Source organism: Alexandromys fortis, unplaced genomic scaffold, assembly GCF_014885135.2.
Source record: "Alexandromys fortis isolate MF-2015 unplaced genomic scaffold, M_Fortis_MF-2015_v1.1 scaffold_5, whole genome shotgun sequence".
In the NCBI taxonomy this organism is placed as follows: domain Eukaryota; kingdom Metazoa; phylum Chordata; class Mammalia; order Rodentia; family Cricetidae; genus Alexandromys; species Alexandromys fortis.
Genome location: NW_026067924.1, coordinates 3,885,449 through 3,912,671, shown reverse-complemented (window position 1 = coordinate 3,912,671; position 27,223 = coordinate 3,885,449). Strand labels below are relative to the sequence as shown.

Below are 27,223 nucleotides of genomic sequence, written 5' to 3'. Positions count from 1 at the left end.
ATGGTGTGCAGCAAAGGTGTCGGGAGCACCTGCACGGGGAATGGGTGGTGCAGCGAAGGTGTCGGGAGCAGCTGTATGGGGAATGGGTGGTGCAGCGAAGGTGTCGGGAGCAGCTGTATGGGGAATGGGTGCAGAGCAGGGGTGTCAGGAGCACCTGCACGGGGAATGGGTGGTGCAGCGAAGGTGTCGGGAGCACCTGCACGGGGAATGGGTGGTGCAGCGAAGGTGTCGGGAGCACCTGCACGGGGAATGGGTGGTGCAGCGAAGGTGTCGGGAGCACCTGCACTGGGAAATGGGTGCACAGCAGGCAGCACAGATAGAACAAAGTCAGCTGATAGAGGAGTAAAGAACTCTCTCCCTATAAGCAAGGAGCATCAGGGTGGGAACCAGGCAAAAGCTCAGGACCAGAAGACAGATCTGCCAAGAGGCAGTGGTGGAAAGAAAACTGTTAAATGTCTTTAGAAACTTTGTAAAAAGACAAGTCCTTGGAGGCATATGAAATATATGCACAAACACACAAACTTGTACACACACATATATATACCACACATAACAAAAACAAAGAAAAAAAAGGGTAGTAATATAGTTCAATGTTAGAACACTTGTCTAACACACATAAAACCTGGTCAATCCTCAGGATGGCAAATGAGTAAAAACAAAACACAAAAAACTACCAAGTTCCTCAAATTTAGATACGTATTTAAGTCTTAGAGATATGCCCATAGTGATGGCAATGCATTTATTACTAAAAGTTAAGACTAAGCCAGGGGTGGTGGCACATCTTTAATCCCAGCACTCAGGAGGCAGAGGCAGGCGAATCTGTGAATTTGAGGCCAGCTGGTCTACAAAGCAAGTTCCAGGACAGCCAGGGCTACATAGAGAAATCCTGTCTCGAAAACCAAAAACAAACAAAAAAGACAAGTTCCTACTGCACAGACACCGACCCAGTTTCCATGATAATACCAATTCTTCTCAAGACTGGCAAGACTGGGGTTCTTCAGAGTAGGGGTGTTCTTACCTTACCCTGCATCTTGAAAATCTAGCAGAACCAATGCCTGGCTCATCTTTGTCCACCCCCCCTCCCAAAAAAAGGTGAACAAATGATATCATGTAGTAAAAGAGTTATGCCAGAGATATAAAAATGGCATTAACACAGGAAGAGAGATGGCTGGTGCAAGCAAGGCTAAGTGTCTTTAATCTGAAAAATAAACTGCTGAAATTAAAAGCATTAGACCACTGCCCTGATGTGGGATTCCGCTTTATATGCTGTGAATATGTTTTATTACCATTGATGAATGAATAAAGCTCTTTCAGCCAGGCGGGAAATCAGAAAAGAGATAAAGAGAGAAAGTAGGTGGAGTCAAAGAGATGCCATACAGCTGTAGGAGACAGATGCCGGAATCTTACCCTGTGAGCCACAGCCTTGTGATGATACACAGAATAATAGAAATGGGATAATTTTAGATGTAAGAGTTAGTTAATAGGAAATTTGAGCTAATAGGTCAAACAGTGTTGTAATTAACATAGTTTCTGTGTGATTATTTGGGTCTGAGCAAATGGTGCACCAATGTGTGGCAACTACATGCACATAAAACCTAAGAGTTTGGGAAGGAATTCTGGACACAAAAGAACAGGCTTCTTGGTAGCAGCATATTTTCAGATAGGTTCTGTTTGCTGGCGGCAAGGAGAGGCACAACTCCTTTAAGGGGTTTTCTGGCTCCGCTTTAGTGGCAAAAACTGCAGGGCTTCTTCAAGGGAAGGCTTCCTGGTTAGTGTTGGCAGCACAACGCTCTTTTGGGAGGCTCTGCACTTAAATGGGGTGTGTGAGCAGTGTGCTGCTAGCTGCTCAATGGTGATACAAACCCGCGACATCCCCAGAGCAGAGCTGGTGGGGAACGTTCCTCCACCATGTTGGACTGGGCAGGCAGCCTTGGTCCTAGCCACACCTGCTTAGCATTGCGCACGCCTTTAATCCCAGCACTCGGGAGGCAGAGGCAGGCGGATCTCTGTGAGTTCGAGACCAGCCTGGTCTACAAAACTAGCTCCAGGACAGGCTCCAAAGCCACAGGGAAACCCTGACAAAAAAAAAAAAAAAAAAAAAAAAAAAAAAAAAAAAAAAAAAAAAAAAAAAAAAAAAAAAAGGTGCTCCTGGTCATAAAATGCTTACAGGTAAGCAATAAAGACAGATTCAGACAGAAATAAATCTCTGAATGGGTTATAGTATGTTCAAAAAATATGCACAGGCTTGGGAGAGAGAAGGAAAAGAGTACAGACAGTTATAAAAAATAAAGTTTTAAAAAATAAAGCAAAGTCTTTAAAGAGACAGTCAGATTAAAGGACTAAAGACAAATAAGTCGCATAAAGATGCAATATAAACAGAGAGCCTGGAATGTGTATATTATTGTGTTTTCTTTGAGTTTTTTTGACTGCAGAGAGACATTTGATTCCGGGGACTGCTAAGTTAAACCAACTTCAAAATTTGGGTCTAAGGATATGTTGCTTTGGAAAAAGAGGTTCTGTTTTTGTTTCCACAGCAAAAGAGAGGGTAAGCATCCATTTGGATATGATAGAATTTAAGAATACACATAAAAAATAGGATGTCACCAACAGCATAAACACTAAGGGTTTTAATCATATTGATTATGCTGAAAATGAAGGGTAACAGCTTTTATACACGCATGTAATTGTTTGAACGTGAGTATGTGCGTGTGCATACACACACACACACACAGTGAGCAGATGCATACAGCAATTACAAAAATCAATACGGAAAGGCACTAAACCTGACTCGAAACTACGTGAGTAATACGGCTATGATCTGAATCTCTATGTAGCCTATGTTCACCTGTAAAATCCTAACTCCCCAGTGTCGGCATTAGGAGACTGAGCCATGAGGGTAGAGACCTCATGATGGGATTAGAGCTAAACACCTGAGGACACAGTAAGACGACGCCATCTAGAAAGTGGGAGGCAGCCCTGCAGGTTTGCTAGCATCTTGAGTGTGGACTTCATAGCATCTAGAACTGCCAGAAAGAAACCTCAGAGATCTAAGTTATCCAGACTCTGAAATTATATTAGAGTCTGAGAAAAAAAATGTCTGGGTCTGCCAAATCTACCCAGGTTTAAGTGCACCCCACTTCATCTCCACCATTCAAAGAAAACTTTATTCTTATATGAAGAATAGGATTTTTTTTAACATGTTAACGTCTGCCCTGCACTTAAAACATCCAAACTAAAGCCACACATCATGGCACCCTGTAATTCTAGTGTATTTCCTTTAAGCATTTTACCCTGTGCATACAGACAAGGGTGCTCTCAAAAATATTTTTACATTGTGAGTGGAAAACTCAAGTTTTAAAGAGCATGTTAAGCCTTCCCAACTCCATTTTCTTCAATAACAAATTTTATTAAAACAGCATTAAAAAATCACAGGATAATTTTATTTATAAATGAATTCTATTTTCTCTAGACTTTAAATCATCGGTTCACTCTTATAACAGAGAAGCAATTTAAATAACACCACCAAAACGGAATGGGGACGAAACAGTGCGCTACTACACAGCGCCGTGCTGCACGCTGGGAGGATTTCCAATCAGTCTTGCAACACGGTCCATTTCCAGTGAAATGCGCAGGACACTGCCAGCAAGCGCTTTCCTTCATACTGACTTCACTGAAACACGTCCTGGGTGCGGCTCTGGACTGTTTCAGAGCTGGTCAAGCTTGTGTTCTGCAGAGGCTGACGTCACAAACCTCTGCCGGCTCACACAACAGCAGTCTTCAAATCCTTTGGTTTTTATCCCAATCCCTTGGAAAGTCAACTGATTAATGATTGCTCCCTTAGGATTCTATTTTAAGTAGGCTACCTCAGTGCCTACACAGTCTGTGCCAACGTCCTTGACTTTTTCACATCCATGGCTTTGTTCATCAGATTGTACACTGATGGTAATCTTATTTTATCCATATTTTTGCTGTAAACATTGAGAAATATGCCAAGAACAACTAACAAGCCAGACCATACATACCTAAAAGAAATGAAAAATTAGATATTAAAATTAACATGGTAACACTTCACTGTTAATTATGACACGTGGTAGTCAGTCCACAGTAATTTCAATCAAATAAAAACTTGCTCTTAGCTGGGCAGTAGTGGTGCATGCCTTTAATCCCAGCATTTGGCAGGTAGAGGCAGGCAGATCTCAGTTTGAGGCCAGTCTGTTCTAAAGAGTTCCAGGACAGCCAGGGCTACACAGATAAACCCTGCTTCAAAAACAAAACATAACAAAAACAAGAAAAAGCAAAATGAACAAATAAAAAACAAAACAAAACAAAAAAACCAACCAAACACACACAACTTGCTATTAGAGGTCTAAAATAGTATTAGAATCACGTGTTAAATGGAACAGAGAGTGGCTCACAAAGTCTGCTCTGGTCTGCTTTCCACGACTATGTATGGTAAAGACCATGACCAAAGCAAATTGAGGAAGAATGGTTTTCTTTGGCTTACACATCCTGAGACCAGTCCACAGAGAGAAACCAAGGCAGGAGCACTCAAGGCAGGACTGTAGCAGACTGTCAAGGAACACTGTTTACCTGCTTGCTCCTCCTGGTTGGCACAGTTTGCTCTCTCACACACTCCAGGACCATCTGTCTGGGGATGGCACTGCCCAGGGAGTTAGCCCTCATACATCAATCATCAGTCAAGAAAATGCCCCACAGGCTTAAAGACAGGCTAACTGGATGGAGCTATTTTCTCAACTTAATTCCCTCTGGTAAGCTGACTCTAGATTGTGTCCAGTTGACAAAAAATATAAGCAGTCAAAAGTGCCACCCCTGGCTAAGGCATTGATAACTGAAGGATGCTGAGGGAGAGTGTCAGTTTTCTTCAGGATCTAGTTCCAGGTAGGTTGCCTGCGCTCCCATGGATGGTCCTAGACCCATGCACATACTAGCAGCACCAAGTAGACTCAATGGTTAACAAAGAGGGTACATGAAGTTGGGACAGAAGTGGGGCTGGGGTGGGGTAGAAGATGGTGTTGATCAAAACACACTATTTACATATATAAAGCATCAAAAAATTTATGCTGAATATATACATAAAAGTTACAAAAAGTGAGACTAATTTAAACTTGAGGGTTTTTAATTAGCACATTCAAAGTATAACCTTACCAGAAGACTTAAGATTATACTTTAAATGCCAGAGTCCTATTTATCAAAGGCTACATTATACATTCAACCCAGCACTCTGCCTAGTTGTCCCAGGGAAGTAGAACACAGACAATTTTAAAAAGTGACACATTCTGCAGGAAGCAGAGAATCATCTTTTTTTGGGTGGGGGGGCGGGGAGGATTTCAAGACAAGGTTTCTCTGTGTAACAGTCTTGGGTGCCGTGAACTCTCTGTGTAGACCAGGCCGGACTCGAACTAACATCCCCTCCTCTGCCTCCCTCCCGAGTGCTGGGATTAAAGGTGTGTGCCACCACCACCCAGCTTGGATCATTATAATTTAATTATTATAATATACTATCACAGGCATAAAGAACAGTAATCTATAGACAACAAATGACCTGTAGTACACTGGTAAAAATTTACAATATTATTTAAAATTATGTATTTGTAAATTAGGTTTGAAATCCCAATTACTGACCTATGTTTTAACAAACTGCTTTTAAACAGAGATAGCAAAGACTGCTGGCCACTTTCATAAAGAGCCACACACTAAGTCATTAGGATACAATTTACAGAATACTTTTCCATTGTTTATTGTTGTGCAAAGCAGCCATAAATAAAGGCTTCACAAGAAAAAATTTTAAACATATAAATTATATATTTGTATGTGAGAAAGAAAATCCTTTACTTAACACATGCACACCACTGTACTCACCAAAATCAGAAACATGCACCAACACACACTCACACTGGAGCACACACCTGCTCTCAGTCCTCACACTGGCTTACACACTCCTAACAGTCACTCACACTGGAGCACACACTTCCTTATTCTTCACACTGGTTTACACACTCCTAACAGTCACTCACACTGGAGCACACACTTCCTCATTCTTCACACTGGCTTACACACTCCTAACAGACACTCACACTGGAGTACACACCTGCTCTCAGTCCTCACACTGGCTTACACACTCCTAACAGTCACTCACATGGGCAGGCACACCTAACTGACAATCAGTCTGCATCCTAGATTCCTTTCTCACACAGTCACACTGCAACAACTGGGCTTTGGCTAGGCAATTCAAAAGTTAGAAAGTAATGCTGTTTAAGACAGAACATGAGAGACGACACCTAAATCTGAGACACTTGCTGAATTAAAAGGTACTTACTGAAATGTGAACGGTTTAGCAAAGAATATGAACGAAAGGACTATGGTCATTGCTTTTCTTCCTGTTGTCACTGTGGGGGAAGAAGATTTAGATGTCCCTTACTATCTTGGCAATATTTGTAAATTATTTATTCCACAAATATTTATAGCTCTGGATATGGCAGAACCTCTAAGGTGCCAGAGACAATGCAACTGACCAACCAACAGCCAACCAAGTTCTGTTGCTAATGGCTTCATAGAGAACCGGCACTGATCCAATTAACATCTACGTACACCCGTGTAAGTATTCATCAGCTCCACGGGGTGCAGCAGCCACAACCAGAGGCTTTCCCATAAAGACATGATTAGGTGGAGCAAGGGCTACCCTTTAACAAAGTGAGAGGTTCACTAACGTCAGGTTTTTGTGTTTTTCCGACAGGTCTTGCCATGTCTTGCTCATCCTGCTCCAGCCTTTAATGCACAGTCACACACCTCATGATGGTTCACAGTATTTAGTCAAGGTGACCTCCGGGAAAGGGACAGCAATTCTGACAGTGCTGCCCTTTGCACCTTTGTCTTCACACTTTGACCTCAGTGTAACTCAGCCCAGGCAGAGGGGCAGCCACATGTCTCCACTCAGGTCTCTACCCTCACGCAGCTTCTCTTATTCCACCCCTATTCTCCTGCACTTTACGTTCAGCACAAGCCAGGGCTGATCTGCAACGACTGCCTTTGGGAGTCATTCACTCAGTTGGGCATATGTTTCTGTCTCTCCTACACTTAGGTGTGCTCATAAGTCTCAGGATATGGCCAAAAAAAAAAAAAAAAGTGATCAATGTGTTTCGAGGAGTACAGCATCTTGAGGAAGCTTCCACTAGAGGACACTATGGCTTTCATCTTCTCAGACTCCATCCTGCTGCCCAGCACACAGGAGGATGCGATGGTAGGAGGGTGCTGAGGACCACCCAGTCTCTCACCATGCCAACCAAGGAGGCGCAGTGAAGATGCAGGTGTGAAGACAGACAGCTTTGCCTGGTATCTTGATTCTAGCAAGTTGTCACCCAAGCCCTTAACTGTTCCACATTCATGTTTAAATCAGTGCATGGACTGCGGTGAGACTTCTGTCCGGAACGGTGACTCGTACACAGGAAGGACTCTGTGTTAGCTACAATTATGCCTATCTCCGCCTCTTATTTGACAGTGAAAATATTTCTGCCTATACCGTGGAGGTGAATGCGCATTTGCAGCTCTGGAGAGCGATGCAGTACACAGTCATTGGTTCCCTCACTGCTGTGCATTTCCCAAACACATCAAACACAACCTGCAGTCCTCTCTACTGTCAGGCACGGACACGTCATCACTGCGGAAGCGAGACCGTGATCTGGGGCTGGTGCTAACAAACATCCCAGTGAAAGACTTGCAAACTATAAAATGCACCTGCCATATTTTAAGTGCAAGAAGAGTGGAATTTCCGTAATCAATTAAAAGTATATGAAGGTAGTGTTTTCCCTGAAGGGGTTTCATTCCATCATAGTTTTACAGCAAATTTTTCTAATGTGCTTAACATTTTTCATGAAAATGTATATATTTGACATAAAAATGAAGCCTTCAGGGCTGGGGTGCAGCCGAGTGGTAGAGTGCGTGCCCAGCATGCTGAGGGCCAAGGGTCTGGCCTCAGCACTGCACAAAGAAAAAAAATGCAATCTTCGAAATGAGAAATTAAGACCAAACATCATTTTCTTTGGAACTAAAAGACAAAACCATAGCACAAGCTGGAGAACAGTACTCCTTTTAAGCATGAAGTCATACCCTTGTGTTTGTAAGCACATGAGAAACTGTAGTGTTTACTTCCTAATCCAAGCAAGTCTCCTACCTGTTACAGCAAGAAGAGCACCAAAGATTTTAATCAGGGCCAGAACGAAGGAGATCCCAAAGTATCCAGTGAGAGAAAAGAGGAAGGCGTAGCCATAGGTGCGAACAGGGTTCTGCAAGAAGAAAAATGACCTGTTAGGAAAACACAAAGCAAGCCCTGAGGTATCCTATGGTATCAAGCCACAGATCTGAATCAGCCTCTTGAGCAGTAATAAGTCATTCCACAATGCAGCCAAGCAAACAATATTTAGTTTTTATTTAATGGGAAAATATTGATGAAATGAAAAACCCTTGATTTGTACATTATGAACTTCTCAAAAATTAACTTACAGGGTAGAGAATGGATAAAAAAATTAAATATCAATCATTTCTAAGATCTTTCATTTCTGATCTGTAATGTTGCATTTGAAGAGTGACCAAATTATTTATTAACAATAGCATTGTTTTTGAACTAGGCAAAAATAGTACAGAGAAAATTATTAAGTGTAAAGTGTTTACTTTTTAAAATGCGATTAGTGTTTACCTTTGAACAAAATGCCACTGCAGGGCCTAGTCCACTCGTGCAGGACAATCCCAACAGAATGTACACAAAACCGATCGAGTACGAATACAGAACCTGGGGGAGGCAGAAGTAAAGCACAGAAATGACTGTCACACCAGAGGGGACACTGAAGGGTTTGAACACACGGAACAATTAATCTACTCAATACTACAAAACAAAACATTTTAAAAGTGATATTATCATTGCCCTATGGCTGAAGTTTCTAGAAATAGCTATGAATACCAAATACAGATGTACATATATATACGCACGCGCGCGCGCGCACACACACACACACACACACACACACACACAGTATTATGTAACAAAAATCCATGACCTTCCATTTCTGTTCACATTTTACTCATTTTACTCATTTCTGGATTGTTAAATTTAAGCAGACTTTAATTTTATTCTATAAACATAAATATGACAAAGTCCTTAGTTATTTACAAGACACGAAAAATGTCCTGGACACCGGAGTTTTCAAAAGATAGGAAAATCACCACTCTAGTTTCTCCACTCACTTTTTACTCATTTATTAGCTCCCCCAAGGGTACCTCCAGTTTCTAACTGAAATGCTTGCTACAGGTAGCTATGCTACCCTGTATGTGGGCTACTCTCCTGACTCTCACAGCTAACCTAATCTTAATCCCATGCTTATCACCCAGTTTTCAACTGAAGCCTGAGGTTGTAATTTGGCCCAAAGGAGAGCTATGGAGTAACCTAGGATACAACTGAGGCTTCAGTTTAAAGCCTGCTGCCCTATGTGCTCCCCTGAGTTTGCAGGTGACCTGCATGGTCTCACTTCTGAGGCCATCTTTACCTCAGCCATGAAGAGTAGTGACACAAACACCTATCAAGATTCAGGTTCCTGCTACTGAGAAGTCACTTAAGATGCCCCATGCTGTGCCCAGACAGTAATAGGAAACTTACTCCTGTATGTCTTCAATGCAGTGTGTTCTATGTGACTAACAAAGCAAGTGTGCTTGCAATGTCTCTCTCTCTCTCTCTCTCACACACACACACACACACACACACACACTCCTATATAAAAACAAAAGCAGAAGATTTTTAATCTGAAGAATACTTTTAAATCTATTAGACATTTAAAAGGAACACCTGGAGAGACTGGAGAGAGCTCAGGAATTAAGAAGGTGGATTGCAAAGTTAGGTCCTCAGCACTCAAAATGAGTTGCTCACAACTGTCTGTAACTCCAGCTTCAGGGGAATCTTGACCTCTGATGGTATCTACACTTACTCATGCATGCATACACACACACACTAATATTATACAATTAAAAATAAAACAAAAATATTTTAAAGAGATACTTGAATAAAAGGAAAGCCATACCTTAGTCTTAGACCGAAAGAATCAAGCATACAGAAGCCATGCCCCTAAACTAATTTATAATTCAATGCTAATGTCAGTCACAATCCCAGGAGGGGTTTCTGATTTACGTAAGGGTATGAGCACCCACAAGTAACCGCTGGTAGCTGTTTCGAAAAGGAACAAAGGTGGTGAGTCCTAGCGATGAGAAATTCATGAAGCTGTTCAAGTCTCTGTGGGCTGAGGTGGAAATCAATTCTAGAGAATTCGATTCTGACCCGTGTGAGGATGTGAGATACAGAAGTCACAGTGGGAAGGGTGGGGTGTTCAGTAAACAGAACTGGGTTTTAGCAGGATTTATTTAATAAAAAATGGAAATAATAAAACTACTAGGCAACATGGGTGAAAATCTTGAGTTGGAAAGGCCTTCTGACACATAGCCAGAAGCCATCAATAAAAAGAGAAGTTGGACCAATAAGAACTATAAATTTCCACCCTGAGAGCAACACAAAGAGAAATACAAACAGAAGGAAAACAATGTCACAAAGAGGTTTCTTTTAACAGATAAAAGATTACAGAAATCAACAAGAAAAAAATTGATCAGTTATACAACAAGCTATTAGCAGTGCTGGGCTCTCTTCCAACCTTCCACACTATTGCTAGCATTGTTTCCGGGAAGGATACAGTGGACTGAAATGCACATCGAGTCTCTGACACTGAAGCCATCTAACAACATCAGCCATGCACCTTCCAGACAGGAGGGAAGCACTGGGGTGCTCACCATCTCAGAGTTGGAAGCATTGTGCAGCTTCATGGCTTTCTCCTGGACATTCCCGATGACAGCATCTGCACACAGTGCCAGGGAGATAAGCATCACACCTTAGGGAGAAGACAACGGTCCTCTTTGAGCATATCAATTACAAGCAAGGTTGGCCAGGAAGTTTAACTGGGCTACAAATCAAAAGCCGACTGTCAATCCCATTTGGCTGGAATGCTGAATATTCTGATTTATAACTTGTTTTGTAAGCACATAGGTGATGATATTAATATAAAAAAGACAGACACTAATAAACTAATGCCACCACCAGAATCTTACTTCAGCATCGTGCCAAATAAAGTCCACACTTTTCAGGCAGTGTCTCTTGAAAGTGCAGCTAAGACTCGGGATCTGGAGAAACAATGGAATGCCCAACCCTTTAGTTCCACACTGTCTCAGAGGCACCTAGAGCAATGCCTTTCTTAGCTTGCCAGCCAAACTGTCTTGGGGACTCTTCACACGAGCAAGCCTCCCTTTCATGTCCATGGGGATAATGTGGACAATATTAAGTTGTCACACGCTGCAGTGACAGGTTCAATGGAATCGAGTCTAGGTGATAGCATTTTCTCCTGGGAAGCAGCATGCAGGTGTGCAGGAGGACAGGCCTGGCTGCCTCTGAGCTTCACATGCAGAGGAACGGGTGTCACAGTTCCATCTTTGTTTTTTTGTGGGGGCTTGCAGGCTTTCTTGTCTCAACCTTCTTGATGCTGTAACCCTTTAATACAGTTCTCCATGTGGTGACTCTCAACCATAAAATTATTTCATTCCTATTTGCAACTGTAATTTTGCTACTGTTATGAATCGTATGCAAATATCCGATATGCAGCAGGAAACACTGTGTATCTGGGACTCCAAAACATAGCATGGTTGATTTCTTAAGGGCTAATTTTAAACAGGATGAGGATAGAGTGTGTAAAATGAAATAATACATAGCTGTCAATCACATGGGAGCATTGGTAACCTGACCACAGGTTAGGTCAAAGTCTTGCACAGTCAAGCTTCAAACAGCACGGAAAGTTGTTCCCACATCCTCTACCATCTCTCCCCCCACCAGCTCTCTATGAGTCAGTGTTCTCGCCATCTTATGGGAGAGCGTAAAGGGTCTGCAATTCACTCATCCTCGGCCTCATTTTTACACCACTTAAATTCACTGCAAACCTGTGCCTTCTAAACTTTTGTTTTTATAGCTAGAAGAGTCGATGGTGTCTGTTCTCAAGTATACACTTGATATGACAGTCTATGATGGGAAAAATGAAGATTTCCTGATAATTCTTGATCCTAAAGGCAATAGCTGCGACCATAAGCATTGTGTGAAGTTAAGCAGTGAGGTTTCCATGGAAGCTGAGGCAGCAAGTTCCCTCGGGACTGTGGCTGTGAGAGGGCTGCCCCAGAGGCCCAATGGTTCTATTTCAACATACTAGCTCAGGCTGGTGAACTGGGGCCAGTTAGACTGATGGGCTGGTTCTTGACAACAATTGTGAAGCTAATGTAACACATATTTTCATTATAGAAATGATTATTTTATACTTTGTGCTTCCTGGTTTTCCAATATTGCCTTTCCCCTGTTCTCCTACACATTTTCTTCCTTTTGTTTTTCTTATCTAGAAAATTTAAATGCTATTTTCGTCAAGAGGAATGTTGGGATGACACTGTGTTCTTGGTAAAATTCTTTTATTAACTTAAGGAAAATAGTGTGTATATAGTAAATGCCCCCAACCATAAAATTATCTTCATTGCTACTTCATAACTGTAATTTTGCTGCTGTAAATCATAATGTAAATATCTGCTATGCAGGATATCTGCTATGTGATCTCTGTCAAAGGGTCATTAGACCCTCCGAGGGGATCATGACTCACAGGTTGAGAACCTCTGATTCATCTGCATGGTCATGAAAATAAAAACATGAATCTAATGCTTATTCTTTGCCATGGACATATTCTAATACTTACTTGTCTTTTGAAAAAATCTAAATTTAATTGACAAAAGGCATATCCCACAATGGAGGAAATGCTAAGCCAGAGTTACAGCTCTATGCATATTTCCACTGTGACTTCCCCACAGCTCCTGCATGTATGTGCAGGTCAGCATACACATCTCAACTCTCCTGTGTCCGACAGTGAAGGCTTTACCCGGGAGCCTCCTGTCAGGCCCTACAACAGTGTCACATCCTAGGGCACTGCTACTTTTACTACAGGTGGGAAACTCTGAAAGCCTGCTTAGGTAGGAAACTCACCGACCTCACAGCATCATTTAAAGTCCTCACGAAAACGTACACATTCTTATTCGAAGTGAAATGCTTATACAATTTAGGAATACAAACATACTCCTCACCTGTGAGATTAAAGTTTGGCGCAATGGTGCTGTCAGCCAGGGTAAACCAGATCAGGCCAAGGCTCATGCACACTGCAGCAGACACATCTGCAAGGTTGTAACGCTTTCCTGTGTAAGACAAAAGGACACCGGGCTCATTCTACAGACACTGACCTAGTCTACTGTCAGATCACAGCGCCCCACCACACAGAACTGGGATGTGCCGTTCATGCCTAATGCCCAAACAGAAAGAACACTCACATCAAGGCACAGCAATCCCAGGTGAGTTAAGACTAAATCAGGCACTCCATGATCTTGTAAGACAGAACGAGATCTTATTTTATCTGACAGGAAGAAAAAAAAAAAAAAAAACCAAAACATAAAACAAAACCACACACACTCACCACTTAATGGTGAGGATATGCCTTAAAAATGCACCCGAGGGGGATTTTGTTGTCTGACGTCATCAGACACGAAAACAGACTGAGATGGCTATGTCACTGGGCAACCTTATCTCATGGGATCAAATGCATACACAGTCTACTGGTGACCAAAGCTTCCTTACACAGTGTGTGGCTGCAGTTTGGTGAAAAGTAACAAAAGTAAAAGGCATACTACCCAATTTTAACTATGTGGAGAGACGAGTTTGTCCTTTAGTTAATGTGTAATAACTACAAGGCTACAGATGTTCCTGCAGCTTGTCAGTTTACAGAGGGAAGAGGTCTGGCTATGCTAAACACCGTTTCAGCTGATAAACACTATGTGAAGAAAATTAGGCAGGGGAGAATTCACCCCCTTTCCTCTGCCTAATGTATTCTAACTTTTGGCAAAGATTCTAAGGAAATACATGTGCCTAGTAAGAATTTTTAAGAGACTGAGGTTTTTTATTTCCATATGAACCACTATTCTGTTGTGTTCTGAGTGAGGTGCTGACACATTTTCATTGTAAAAGGTCAACCCAGGAAGGCATCTTGATGCACACACTGAGAGCAGGCTGCCTGAGCCCTTCACAATGGGAAGAGCCTCAAGACAGGGACTAAGCAACAACTTGCTCCAATGCCTACTGTTCCAGCTGCCTCCTCTTTTCATCCAGCTCGACTCAGCTGCTCTAAACCATCAGAGCCAGTTCAGTCAGGGAAGAAGTGGGCCCATTCAGATGGGCTTCACTATGTGAATATGGCACTATGGGATGCATTAAGTTCCAAGATAAAATAATAAAATAAAATAATGGCTTTTCTCTCATGTCCAAATTATGAATTCAAATACTACAGTATGTTAGAGAAATAGCAATATTTTTTTAATAGCAATATTTTTATGACACCCTATTTTTATAAGATGCTTTACTATCACAATGTCTAGAATGCTCAAAAACAGTGTTGTGGACATTTACTTTTTTCCTAATGCCAGATGCCACAACACAGCTGCGCGCTTCAAACAGTACAAAACATATTATTACTGTACCTTGAATAAAAACTCCTCCTAGCATAACAGGAATCAGTTTGCAGCACTTGAAGATGACTTGGGTGGGGTAATTCAGGTAGCCCAAGGAAGTGTTTGATAAGCCCATAGTACCCACAGTTAGAAAAGCTATTATCATGTAGGTTTTTCCTGGTATTCTGGAAGAGACAATTTTTAAAACCTTCATTGTGGGACCCAGTTTCATAGTACTTTAAAGATGATGGCTTACAATGTGCTTCTCTATTTCTGGTTAATGTTTCTGGAATATACATTAAAATCATTTTTTTCATATTGTACCACTGTTTACTTGTACAGTGACAAAAATCACAATATACTTTGCTAAATCATCAATGAGGTATCTCAACTGTGTGTATAACAGTAAGAGACTCACTGGGATTCTAGCTGATGTATAAATGCTGATCAAAGATTTTCTTAGAGTAGCTCTGGGTATAGACAACAACTATCTTGATTTAATGAATAAGTGAGAGATGATGAAAAAAATATGGGCCTCTATAATGGTAAAAAGGCCCTAATCACTAATGTTGTAAATTAACTTTTAAACTGCTTTTGTTTCTTAACTTTCCATCCAGAATTAGGAAAACTGTAACCACCAGAACAGTCAAAGACCTTTTCTAGAGAAAGCTCATGAGCTTCACAACTCCAGACATGATTATTACTATAGTGTTCTCTATTTTCCATGTTACAATAACCAGCTTCAGGTAATGTTTCTGATGCTGTCCTTGTAACCTCTAAACTTTTAATTCTGGCTCTACCAGGCTTGTCCGAAGGAGATTTTGAATTTGGTATCTTTAGGAAGTCATCAGTATGGGCATATATCTGAGGAGTCAATAATGGTTTAAAGTAATAATGTGGCATACTGTATGATGGACACAAAAAAGCCTTAGTCACATAATTTGATTATGCTGTAAACTTAGATATAACCTACTTACATTTACACATTTGTATTGGCATTTAAATCAGGCACAAAGGCATGTAATTCCTCTAACTTTTTCTTTTTTTTAAAGACAGGATCTTTAGCCCAGGCTGGCCTCAAATGCCATATGTAACTGAGGGACACCTTGAGCTTTCTGATCTACTACCTGAGTGCTGGGATGACAAGCATGTGCCACCAAGCCTGCTCTAAGTGGTACTGGTGATGAACCCATGGCCTTAGGCATGCTAGGAAAAGACTCTACCAACTGAGCTACACTCCCAACACTCTACATCTTTTATATGAGTAGATGTACACTAATTTGTTGGGAAAATTCTATTGAAATGCATTATTTGACCTTTCAGTGTTGAGGCTTTTCCTACTTAAGTTCTAATGTAGGAGCCACCATTTAAAATCCACCATCAAGAACGGGTATCCTTCAATTACTACCACTGTCCTTCCTTGATGTCCCTGGAGTCTGACCAGCCACTGTCCTTGTCCTAAGTCTGACCAGCTTAGTATAAAAACCAGTCACCATATTTCCTCAAAGACAGCTGTAAACAACAGTGGCCAGAAAGGAAAAATTCCATTCATTCAATTTCTGAGGAATGGTTACGGAAGCAGGATACAGGCAGAGAGGAGCTCAGGGCCACAGCGGGCCAACCCCTAGAGGAACTTCCTACATGACCTTATAAAAATGTCAGCCCTCCTCCAGGTCCTGTTTCCTCATGGGTGATGAGGAAGCTGCATCTCATCAGCCTACCTCCTGGATTCCAGGTGTTTCTATTTAATTCCTCAACAACTTCTTCAATAATGGTGAGGAAAAGAAAGTCCTTCAATGCAAAATCGTGTATTTCCTGTATCCCAAAGTCAGACAATGGCTAAAAAGTTTTTTGGTGAGGGATGACAGAACCATGTTTTGCGCATCAGAGCTGTGACATTACTCCCGAAACACACTCCCAAGCAAGCCGGGAGTTCAGAGACTCCCCAAGTCTTGACAGAATCTGAGAGAAGCAAAGCCCGTTTAAACCCATCATCTTTAAACTCCTGTGCTTGTACTGACACATCATCACTTATGCAGACCCAGGCAGAGAAATCAACAAAGCAGACTACAGGTCAAAGGCTGAAAGAAGTAACAACCGTCATGGGAATTCAGAAATCACGTACATTAAAGACAAGGAGCCCTGCGGCTGGATGAAGCTCTCTAAACATTGTGCCTCGTAAAGAAATAGTTTCAGTTCACAACTACTGATTTTAAGTCTAGAGACTCATCTTTCAGAATCTTTCTATGTTTAAATCAAAAGCAAGTTATCTTACTTTCAAATATTTTAGGGTGACATGGCTAGAAAGCTGAGGTTGCCGAGCCCACACCACATCTCATCTGGCTGGCTCGTGTAGGGAGAGGCTTCCTCCTCAAACTCCACTACAGGAACTGTGCCCTCAAGTCCACCCTGAAGCCGCGGTTTCCAAGAGATAATGGATCATCAGCCTCTCACTATTAGTCTTGGCAATGATAGTTACTTACTTTCTAGTCCATCACCCACATTTTATCTTGGAGTTTTAGAGCACGAAAAAACAATAAAGATGATATAGTACTTAGCTATAATGGCTGCAAAAATTTACGAGCAACAGAATTTGGGAAATAAAATTAAATTTATAAAGAAAATTGTTAGATTCTTCCAGTAAAAATCTTGTGTAAATGGATCTGAATATTTAAAACTGAATAGTTACCTATGTATTGCTCCAAACCAATAATGTAGAAAAATAACCAGCCATGATTGTTGAGGCATTAAACATTTCTATAAAAGATGGAATGTCAGGATTGTCTTTATTATCTTTTAACTGTCCCACAGATACATGAATATATGCATCTTAGATGCAATGAAAGCATGAACATGCTTCATTTACCCCCAAATTTCATGCTCACATTCCTAACTACCTTCTGTTTATGGTCACAGTGTTACTGTATTTTGTTTTATATGCCGTTAAAGATAAACCAAAGCATTTTTTCAAATCTACATGGTTACTAATTTAAAAGATTTTCAAATAAGCATTCTGGATTTAACAGAATGAAAGATGTTCTTTCAGTATTTAGGAGAACAGATTTCCAAACCAAGACAAGAATGTGGAAAATGGACTTGTAGGGAGAAGGGAAGCTCACAGGCTGAGAAAGAGATTTGGGCAGGTTGGTGAGAGTATGCATACACGTGAGAAACTGCCAAAGAACAAATTGCCTCAATTAAAAGAACAGAAACCTTGGGCTTTCAGGGAAGGCAGCAGCCTCAGAGTGACTTGGTGAAGAAACAGCCATATAAAAAGGATTCTATTTCAAGGTGATGGATACACCAATAGAAATGGAGCTAAGTCAAACAGCTAGGTTGTTTTCTGATGGGAATGGGGGTGGGGGTGGAGCAGAGGCTCATCCAAAGGGAAGTCAGTGCTGGGGAAGACACAGGCAGCTCCACCCTGGGGACAAGGCCAGGAAGAGCCTCCAATTCAGTGGTAGGTTTTGGGAAGACTGATGTCTCAGGCAGATCGGTCAATGCTGGAGAGGAATCCTAAGGAGAGCAGTGGCTGGGAACTGACTGTTTAAAACTTAGCTATCTGGGGTGGGCTAAAACTAGGGAACAGCGACATGCCAGAGAGCCTGCTGGAGGACCTGAGAACTTTGAAGGCCCAGGAGGCTTCTTGGCAGCCACAGTTGCATCCCTCCATGAGGGCGAGGAACAGTCAAGTGGGCTACATAGCACAGAAGGTGCTTTGTCTGTACAGGTCTGTGCGGTGTAGCACACCTGCTAGCCCCCTCCAAGCAGAATTCTAGTGACACCAGGGGATACTATCTAACGAGTCACAGGAGGTGAAGGTCTGCCCAGCCCACAATTGCAGAGATTCTGCTGTTCAATTGTTCCCTTTATTACTATATGCTGACTTTTATTACTTGTATCTTAACTGGATTTCAAGTTACCAGCTACCAAAAAACTACAATAGCTTATGTTCAGTTTCCATGTGCTTGGTAGGTTCACTTCTATCCTTTGATTCTCAGACTGACAAAGGGAACAATTGAATAGCAGTTATAACTACTGTAAATAAATAGGCACCAAACACTGTAGCTCATGATTTTATATGGATATTAACAGACAAAAAAAGTCACTAAAGTTTGAGTACAATAGGGAGATTTTAGACAGGTCATTCAAACTAAAAATCTACAAGGAAACTTTAAACTATAACACTGGTTAATGGATTTAACAGATAAAGTAGCTTCATATCAGAGAAAAAGGGCTGGCTCAATATGCACAGATCAATGTAATACGCCACATAAATAATCTTACAGACAGAAATCACCAGATCATCTCAATAGATGTAGAAAATATCACAGACAAAAGTCAATACCCCTTCATGACTAAAACTCGTAAGAAACTAGCAATAGAAGACATCCACATCAAGAAATTCAAGTCTCTAGATCGTAAACCTATGGTCAACGTTATACTCAAAGTGCTCAAAATCAAGGTGTCCTCAGACCTACTCGCACACAGGCTGTAGCGCTTAATGTGTCCTCCAACTACTCGCAGACAGGTTGTGGTGCTCGAGTTTTCTCTTCCTTCTTCCACTGTTTCACATGCATAATACCATTTAAAAAAGTAAAAGAGCATGCGTGTTAGAGCATGAAGAGAAAGAAATAAAAGGCATACAAATAGGAAAGAAAAAAGTCAAATCATCCACATCTGTATACAGCGTGATCCTATATTTAAAGAACATTATTTATCCTATATTTAAAGAACTCAAACTAAAGAGTCTTCTGATGAATATTGTATACCAAAACCAAGTTTGCTAAGGAAGAAATGAAGAAAATCTCACTTATAATTATTTAAAACAAAAACACACCACTAACCAAGGAATAAACTTAAACAAGAGTTCATGAAAGACTGTTCTAATGATACTTACAGACAATAAAGAAAACCTGAAGACATTGGATTGGCAGAATTAACATCGTGACAGCAGCTGTATTAGCAAAAGTGATCTACAGATTCAACACAATCTCATCATAATTCTAATGCATTTTTTTTTACACTACATGAGACACTCCTAAAAATCATTCATAAGCACTAAGGACCTCAAAGCACTCCTAATAGAAAGTACAATGCTGGGGGTATCACGGTGAATTGTACTATAGAACCATATTAATAAAAGTATGACAGTGGACCCCAACAGACATAGACCAACAGACTAGAAGACCGAGAGGGAAACTCATACAGGTGTGAAAACACACAATGGGAAATGACAGCCCCTTTCAACAAACAGTGCTGGGAAACTGGACATTCATATAGAACCAGATCCATACCTCACCTTTCAAAAGAAAAAGAATTAAAAATAGATCAAAGACTTTAATATAGGACATAATGCTCTCAAACTATTAGGAGGAAAGCACTTCAAGCTACAGGTATGGGCAGTGACATCATGGAAGGTGCTCCAGAAGGGTGGAGGAACCCCAAGAACAGGCACACTGTATCACATAAAGTTAAAACCTGCTCAGCAAAGCAAACACCAGAGAGAAGACACGGCCTACAGAATGGGGCGAAAAAAAAGTTTGCCAGGCAGGGGATTAAATTTAGAATGTATTACCCCTCCCAAATAAACACCATTAACACAAATCATGCAGTAAGAAATGGGCTAAGAAATCAAATACAGACTTCTCAAGAGTAAATGGGAATGGTCAGGAGATATTTGGAAACATGGGCAGCATCCTTAGCCATTAAGGGAACGCAAATTCAACCTGCTTTGAGATTCCACTTCAATCCAGTTATCATAAAGAAAACACATGGCAATTTGGAGGGGAGGAGGAGAAAGAGGAATGCTTATACGCTGCTGATGGGAATAAAAACTGGCACCACCACTATGGAAAACAGTTATGGCCCAGTTATGGCTCTCCTCATCCACTGAAGGATGGCATGCCGCAGAAGTACTGGTACAGCCACGTCTACTGCTCTACTATTCTCAATAGCTAGCCCAGACATCTAACAACCTAGGAACAGCTGAAGAAAACAAGGTGTGTCTACAGAATGGAGCTTCATACTTGAAATTAGAAAGGGGACAACAGAGAAGAGAGGGGAGGAGATGGACAGGGCAATCAAACACCTGTGACAAGAGAGCAGGTAAGGGAAGAAAGCAGCAAGAGTGGGGCAGGTGTGACGTGGGGCACGGTGTGGGAGGAGATGAACTAGAACATCCTACGATGACACATGTACATGAGAATGCCATAATGAAACCCTTACTATTAGCTCATTAAAAAAGACCGCAGATTTCAACCACTAGACACTCAGTGACAATGTCAGGGGATAGAGCCCACAAAACACTAACACTTTCAAAACTATTAGACACTTGACACTGGCCTTTTGCTTACCACTGTGATGGAGGTGCATTTTAAATCTTTCACTAGGCATGTCTTCCTTGGTCAGGTCATGAAAATGTACGTCTGACCTCTCTGAGGGAGTGTGTCTAACCATGAACTGACCCATGTTCGGCTTGATTTTGTGACACTGTACTTAAAAGAGGGGGAATCTACTTTGTTCCAGTGCATAAAGGAATAGATGTATTATTTTACGCAAGTAGTTTATATTGATTAAAACTCATGATCAGATGTTAGCAGGAAATGTAGAATCATACACAGTTGGCATGCTGGCCTTGTTTTGTTTTCTTTCAGATTCAACCGATGCAGGTAAGCGCAGCACATACCTTCTCCTTTTGTCCTGAATGAGCTGAAGTTCTATGAGGCCAAATATGGAGTAAAATGCAAACTGTACTAAAGTAAGGTACCAGCCATAGGGCTTAAAGCCTTCCATTGAAAATATCAACTCCTGTAAGAAGACAATGAATGTCGTTAAATTCAAGGCAGAGACCAACTTTCAGTCAACTGTTATGAGTATATTTTAAAAGCAAGCAAGCCATACTCCATCCAATTCCACCTACTCCCACCAAGTCACTAGACTTTATATGACTTAGGCATGAAAATCACAGAGAAGTAACTAAAATGCAATGTCTTCTTATGCTTCTTCATTAAAGACATAAAAAAGACCAAAACTAAAGTTGTCCTTAACAAAGTGGGTGGCTAATTCCAGAATTCACACAAACAGCTTACTTCAGTAAAAGCCAGGCATCTACAAGCTGGTTTTCATCAGGAATATGGGTCATATTACAGCATTTTCAAAATTATGTGTCACAGATTAGATGGAAACCTTCCTTGTATAGAAGTTTAATTTCTCTACACAGTGTGCATTTCTGTTTCTCTCTCTTTCTTTTCTGCCTCCCTCTTTCCCTCCCTCCCTTCTGTTTTGAGACAGTGTCTCATGCAATCCAGGCCAATCCTACTCAGCCTACAGTGGCACTGAACTTCTGCGCTTCCTGTTTCTGTGTCCACAACACTAAGCTTCTAAGCATGGGTCACCATGTGTCGTCCTGTTTACGTTGAGAAATGAGCCCAGGTCTTAGTGGCTGCTAGGCAAACACTATCAAAGAGCTAGATTCCGAGCTCCTTCATACAATATTATATTGTGAAGTAACAGGTTCATTAATGACTACTCAGCCATTTTAACAAGTCAACAAGAGTATTTACAAATGTTAACTAGTTTACTTTTAATAGAATGATCTGAACTTTCCATCCTGTGTGAGTAATGGGGGATGCTTCACTACAGAGACTGCTTCTACCAAGACTAGTTAACCCTGCCTCCCTGTTCTGCTACATCTTAAAGTTAGCCTTGGAGAGTTTGCTCTTTACTTTTAGTAGTCCTTTTAAGAGGCTATTGTTCTATAAAAATCTCAAGCTCTGAGAAAACTGGTAGCCTGTAAATAAAAATATCATGGTAAAAACAAATAGTTAAAACCAACATGGACATTAAGTGCTAAAATAACTAACACTATTATAAACAAAGGACTACTTTTTACCTGTAAGTATCCATAAATTAGGTAAAATACAAAAACTCCAGCCACACATATGAAAAACTGTGTGAGCTTGTTAAACTTGCTGAGGTTCATGCCCAGCACCACAATGTCATCTACTGACTTGATGTGTGGTGACATTGTCTGGGTTTTGGAGGGCACCGTGATGGAGACATACTTCCTAGAGTTGTTGAACTTGAGGTCCATTGTTCTTGCTTTGCCACATTCAAGGTCTGTGACCTTGTCTTTGCTGGTTTCCAATGCTAGGTCCTGTCTTTCCTTTGCTGGCTGGACCTAGAAGAGGGAATAAGCAGTTATGGTAAATCACACAACCAATGAAGCTGTATCAGACTCAAATAATCTAACATGTACACTATACGATTTACAGACACAGCTGAGTCTCTCTGAGTATCAGTGTTAACTTCCCACACCCCAAACAAGCAAGTACAAGACCCGCACTCCCCAACCCTATCCATCACCGGGTAGCATCATATTCATCTCCATAGCAAGCAAAACTAGGACTACATATGGTAGTATGATTTTATCATCTAGTACATATCGAATTCTAATGAAATAAAAATATATTTTCAAATTATAGACAATATTGTAGTAGAATAAAGAAAAAGTGACGCTTAAGGGTTGACAACCATGCAATCCATTTGCTAGGTAAGCTCTGAAACTAAAGCCAAACAGGTTAGCAACAGCATTCCTCAAACTGAAAGAAAAACCTGTCTGTAGCCCAGGCTGGCTAGGACGGGAGAAGTCTTAGTGGCTTAAACACTATGGTTACAAAGCGTGGGCTACCAACCATGACTGAGAAGACTTCCTTTCCCTGTGGAGAAAATGATCCAAATTTAACGGCAGAAAAATGTGGGGTCTGTGTGTGTGTGTGTTGGCAGTGAAAAAAATGTGAAAGCACCACTGACGACTGCTAGGTTTCTCTTTGCACTTACAAAAGGCAAAAATAATGACCTCCATGTAAGTAGTAAGGGAAGTGCGGAAATCATGGCAGCACAGGATGGAAAGACTGTCTTCCTGTGCAGCCTCACAGCTGGTGCTCCAGCAAGAGAAAATCCGGACTCCAGGGCAGGAGAGGACAATTTTGACAGGGGCTTCACTTAAAAATTACCATGAAAGAAACTGTCGTGCGATCATTGGAAATGACAAGAACAAGAGTCCACTCTCGGTGACTGCGTCTAGCTAGCTGAGCTGTACCCTAAAAAGAGAACTGGTTAGTCACACCAAGGGGCAAGGCACTGCACACAATCACGACTATCGATATGTAGGCACCAACACATTTATTCTGCGGGACACCTGCCCCTTATGGCTACACTTTTATAAGCTTTTATTGTCTGTGCTCTTTTCTCCTCATGCTTTTCTTCCTTATTCTGGCTTTCCTTGCTGTGTTGCAATCATCTCCGTTAGATTTTTTTATGCCATGTTGCAGAACATCCTTGATACACAGTTTTCATAATAAGCATGTTTTAAATTGTCCTTCTCCAACTGTGCCGTGTTTCAGTGCTGAGGAAACAATGTTCAGGCCTATATTCTATGGCAGGCACAGCAACAGCGCACAGGCCACCTTTAAATAAACAAAGGTTCTGAGCTCTCTTCCCTGATTTCTTTCAATAAAAGGCCCAACCATTCAGCCATTCCCGAGAGCAGAATACTTCCAAATGCTTATGGTGTCCTTTCTGCTTGAGGCTTTTTCTTTAGGTCGTATTTAGGCTCAGGGTTGGTGGCCCCCGTCTTTGTGACAACTTTGTGTCTTGGTATCTGGCATGGATTTTTTTTTTTTTTATCTATATGCCTAGTAGACATGCCTCGAACTCCAGCTCACATCTATCTCACTTGGATACACTTCTGAAAGGACCATGGTGTTGGCAAACTTGCTCAGCAAAACTGAAGTCTACAGCAGACAGAACCAGAAGGAGAGTGCAGATGATGATGTTATACTTAGGCACACAAACACACACACAGAACGAGTCTTACAAAATCAATTTCCTCCTCGTACTGACAGCAGAATATGTCTCCAGAAGGCAACTCTTTCCCAACATTGCCCTCTTCTGAAATGCTTATAGTTAAATGCCAAGCACACAGCACCAATTTAACTATAGTCAACAGAACAAGAAAGCAGTCCCATGGTTTGGAACTTGGGGGTCTGAACTCTGATGCTACCTGAGGAGACTAGGGCAAAGCAGTCTCTCTGAGCTTCAGGCTCTCCACCTCTACGGGGAAAAGTAAACTGCTGAGTAAAGACATTCTGCAGAATCTATGAGATAACTGTCCAAGTGCACTGCGCACAGTGTGACAGCCCATGCACGTTAGTTTTCACTGTCCAGCTTTTCAGAAACATTGCTGAAGCGGCCTGGTGTGCTGAAGCTGACTCACCTGCCAGGCAGCAGGAAGGAGGAAGCAGGGACCTGGATTTCCCACCTATTCTGCTCTACAATAGTCTCTTCCATTGCCTACCTATTATATGATACCAGAGCACACTGCAAAAACCCAAGCCGCTGAGCTGAAGGGCTCTCGTGTTCTTGTAAACATGTGACCAGTATTACTTTATTCCATTCTCTTCCACCACGCTATCATTCACACTCACTCCCCTGCAGCCTGACGAGCTCCAGCTCTAGAATGCACGTGCAGGTAACCTTCAGCACCTTCAACAATACTTTTTTCTTTTAACTGTGCACAACACACTACTCATCTCTCCCGAACTTCCCAGGACGCACTTGTGATGAACAATGAAATGGATTCACAGTAATTACTTAAGTGATGCCTCACTGCCACAAAACCTGCCCTTTCAAAGCCTGGCATTCAGTGTGCAGTTTTACATGACTGACAAAGACTGCCGTCACCCTCAAACTGTGATCCCTGGTATCTGTACCTCACTTGTTCCTATATTAATAGCTGATATTGTTATCTAAAGAATCAGAGCCACAGAGCTAGGGCTGGAGAAGTGGCTCCGTGGTTAAGAATGTTTATTGTTCCTACAGAGGGTTCCCAGAACCCATGTTAGGAGGCTTGCAATTGCCTTTAACTCTTCCTCCAGGAGGGAGTGAGACCCCTCTCCTGCATATATATACCCATTCATGCATACATGCACACATGCATGCATACACACACACACACACAAATAAACCTAAAAAGAACATGGGACAAAGTCCTTATGTTGCAGGGGAAAAGACTAAACTACATAAGGAATCTGACATCAGCCTGTCTCAAAAAAAAAGGATTAAAAGTAATCAAACAATTAATACCTTGTTTTGCTTAAGAAATTTGAAATAACCTCTGACACTAAAACAGGAAGAAATCATTAAAATGGATTTCTGCTTTAAGTCTCTTAAACCCAACAAACACTTAACTTTAGCACATGAAGGTAGAAATAACAGCGAAAATGGAATTAAAGAAAGGGTTTTCAGTTCTAAAAAAAAAAAAACCATCAGAAATAGGTGATGTTGACTAATAAAGACATACTAAAATAAAAATTATCTGAGATTATTTCTTTAAAAAAAAATCTGTGCGTATACGCCACAGATCACAGATGGGGTCAGAGGGCAACTTGGGGGAAACCGATTATCTCCATTCACTTTGTGGGTTCTGGGGACCAGGCTTGGTGGCAAGTGCACTTATGTGTTGAGCCATCTCGCTGGCCTCGGCTTAGTTCTTTTTCTAACATGAAAGAAATAGAAACGTTATAGAAAGAAGTAAACAGAAACGTTTTCTATTACAGAAAGGTGGCATGCGAAGGAAACCTATGCTGTACAAGGCCTGGAACTTGTCACTCTCGGGTGACATGCCCTGTCTTCATGCCTCGGGTGCGCTCTGCACGAATGACAGTTTGTGGAATAAGATCATAAAGGAGAAAACAAGACTGATTTCATCTATACCTCATCACACGAAGTGTGAGAGAATGGTGATTTCTGAAACTCTTTCCCCGTCAGGGACTAAAATCAGGATTTAGTCTATACACTGCGCACAAGTAATGCTATCTAAAATATTTCCAAGTGCTAGCAGTGTCTTTTTTCCCCCAAGTTTCAAACTATGGCAACTCACTTATAAGAAAAACATTAACTAAGTCGATTCTGATAATCTACCGTAGAAGAAATGCAGACATACTTTTTAAAAATATAGAAAAAAAAACCCAAACAAGTCTTGTTAGCATACCAACAAAAATTTTCTGTGTTTTTTTTTCTTTTCTTTTCAAGAAGAGAAGTCAGCTGCAAAGCCGGAAAGAACACACAGGGCTTTCAGCGACATAAACTTAATAGCTCTGCAAGAACAGTTTCTTCGTGGCAAGACAAACAGGCGCGGGGTACCGGAGGACCGGACACAGACCCGGAAGTAGCTCTGAGCAGCAAAAAACGGTCTAGGGAATCCGGGAGACGGTCCAAACCCAGACGGCAGGCTAGGGGAGCCGGGGCGGCGGTCTAACGCCAGGACCGGAGGATGCTCTTTCCGGAAGCGCTCGCCCCCGCTATCCCCAACAGGTCCGCGCGCGCCCGGGCCACCCCGACGGTAGCGTCCACTTTCTCAGCCGACACGGCGTGGACGCCCACCCCAGTCCTGCCTGACGGCACCTGGCGAGATCCCCTCCCAGCTCCGCCGCTGTCACCTCCTCCTCCGCCTCCGATCCTGCTCCCGGGCTGGCCACCGCGGCCGCCACCTTCCCGGAAGGTCTTCACACCGCCAGACCCCCGCGCACCACTTCCGCCTAGG

The 27,223-nt window shown here is 41.7% G+C and overlaps 1 protein-coding gene across 6 annotated transcripts; it reads right to left on the bottom strand.

Moving 5' to 3' along the window:
• Positions 1-2,612: 2,612 nt before the first annotated feature.
• Positions 2,613-27,223, bottom strand: Slc35b3 (solute carrier family 35 member B3). Of its 6 annotated transcripts, none has more exons than XM_050142429.1 (11): positions 27,120-27,201; positions 23,634-23,720; positions 22,511-22,798; positions 21,305-21,426; positions 14,647-14,801; positions 13,207-13,314; positions 10,840-10,904; positions 8,711-8,803; positions 8,189-8,300; positions 6,338-6,407; positions 2,613-4,022 (listed from the first exon to the last, which is right to left on the bottom strand). In XM_050142429.1, the coding sequence occupies exons 2-11, from the start codon at positions 23,634-23,636 to the stop codon at positions 3,872-3,874; spliced, it is 1,167 nt and encodes a 388-aa protein (XP_049998386.1). In that variant the 5' UTR covers positions 23,637-23,720; positions 27,120-27,201; the 3' UTR covers positions 2,613-3,871. The 6 variants fall into 6 exon arrangements, with proteins under 6 accessions (XP_049998386.1, XP_049998385.1, XP_049998388.1 ...); XM_050142428.1 differs by having other exon boundaries at positions 10,840-10,937; positions 27,120-27,198; XM_050142431.1 differs by lacking the exon at positions 23,634-23,720 and having other exon boundaries at positions 10,840-10,937; positions 27,120-27,223.

Excerpts from the sequence above, each read along its gene's own strand:
- Slc35b3 (XM_050142428.1), bottom strand. Across the intron at positions 14,802-21,304 it reads ATTCAGGACAAAAGGAGAAG|AATACCAGGAAAAACCTACA; the intron begins GTATGTGCTGCG and ends TGTCTCTTCCAG. Across the intron at positions 6,408-8,188 it reads TGCTCTTCTTGCTGTAACAG|TGACAACAGGAAGAAAAGCA; the intron begins GTAGGAGACTTG and ends CTTCCCCCACAG.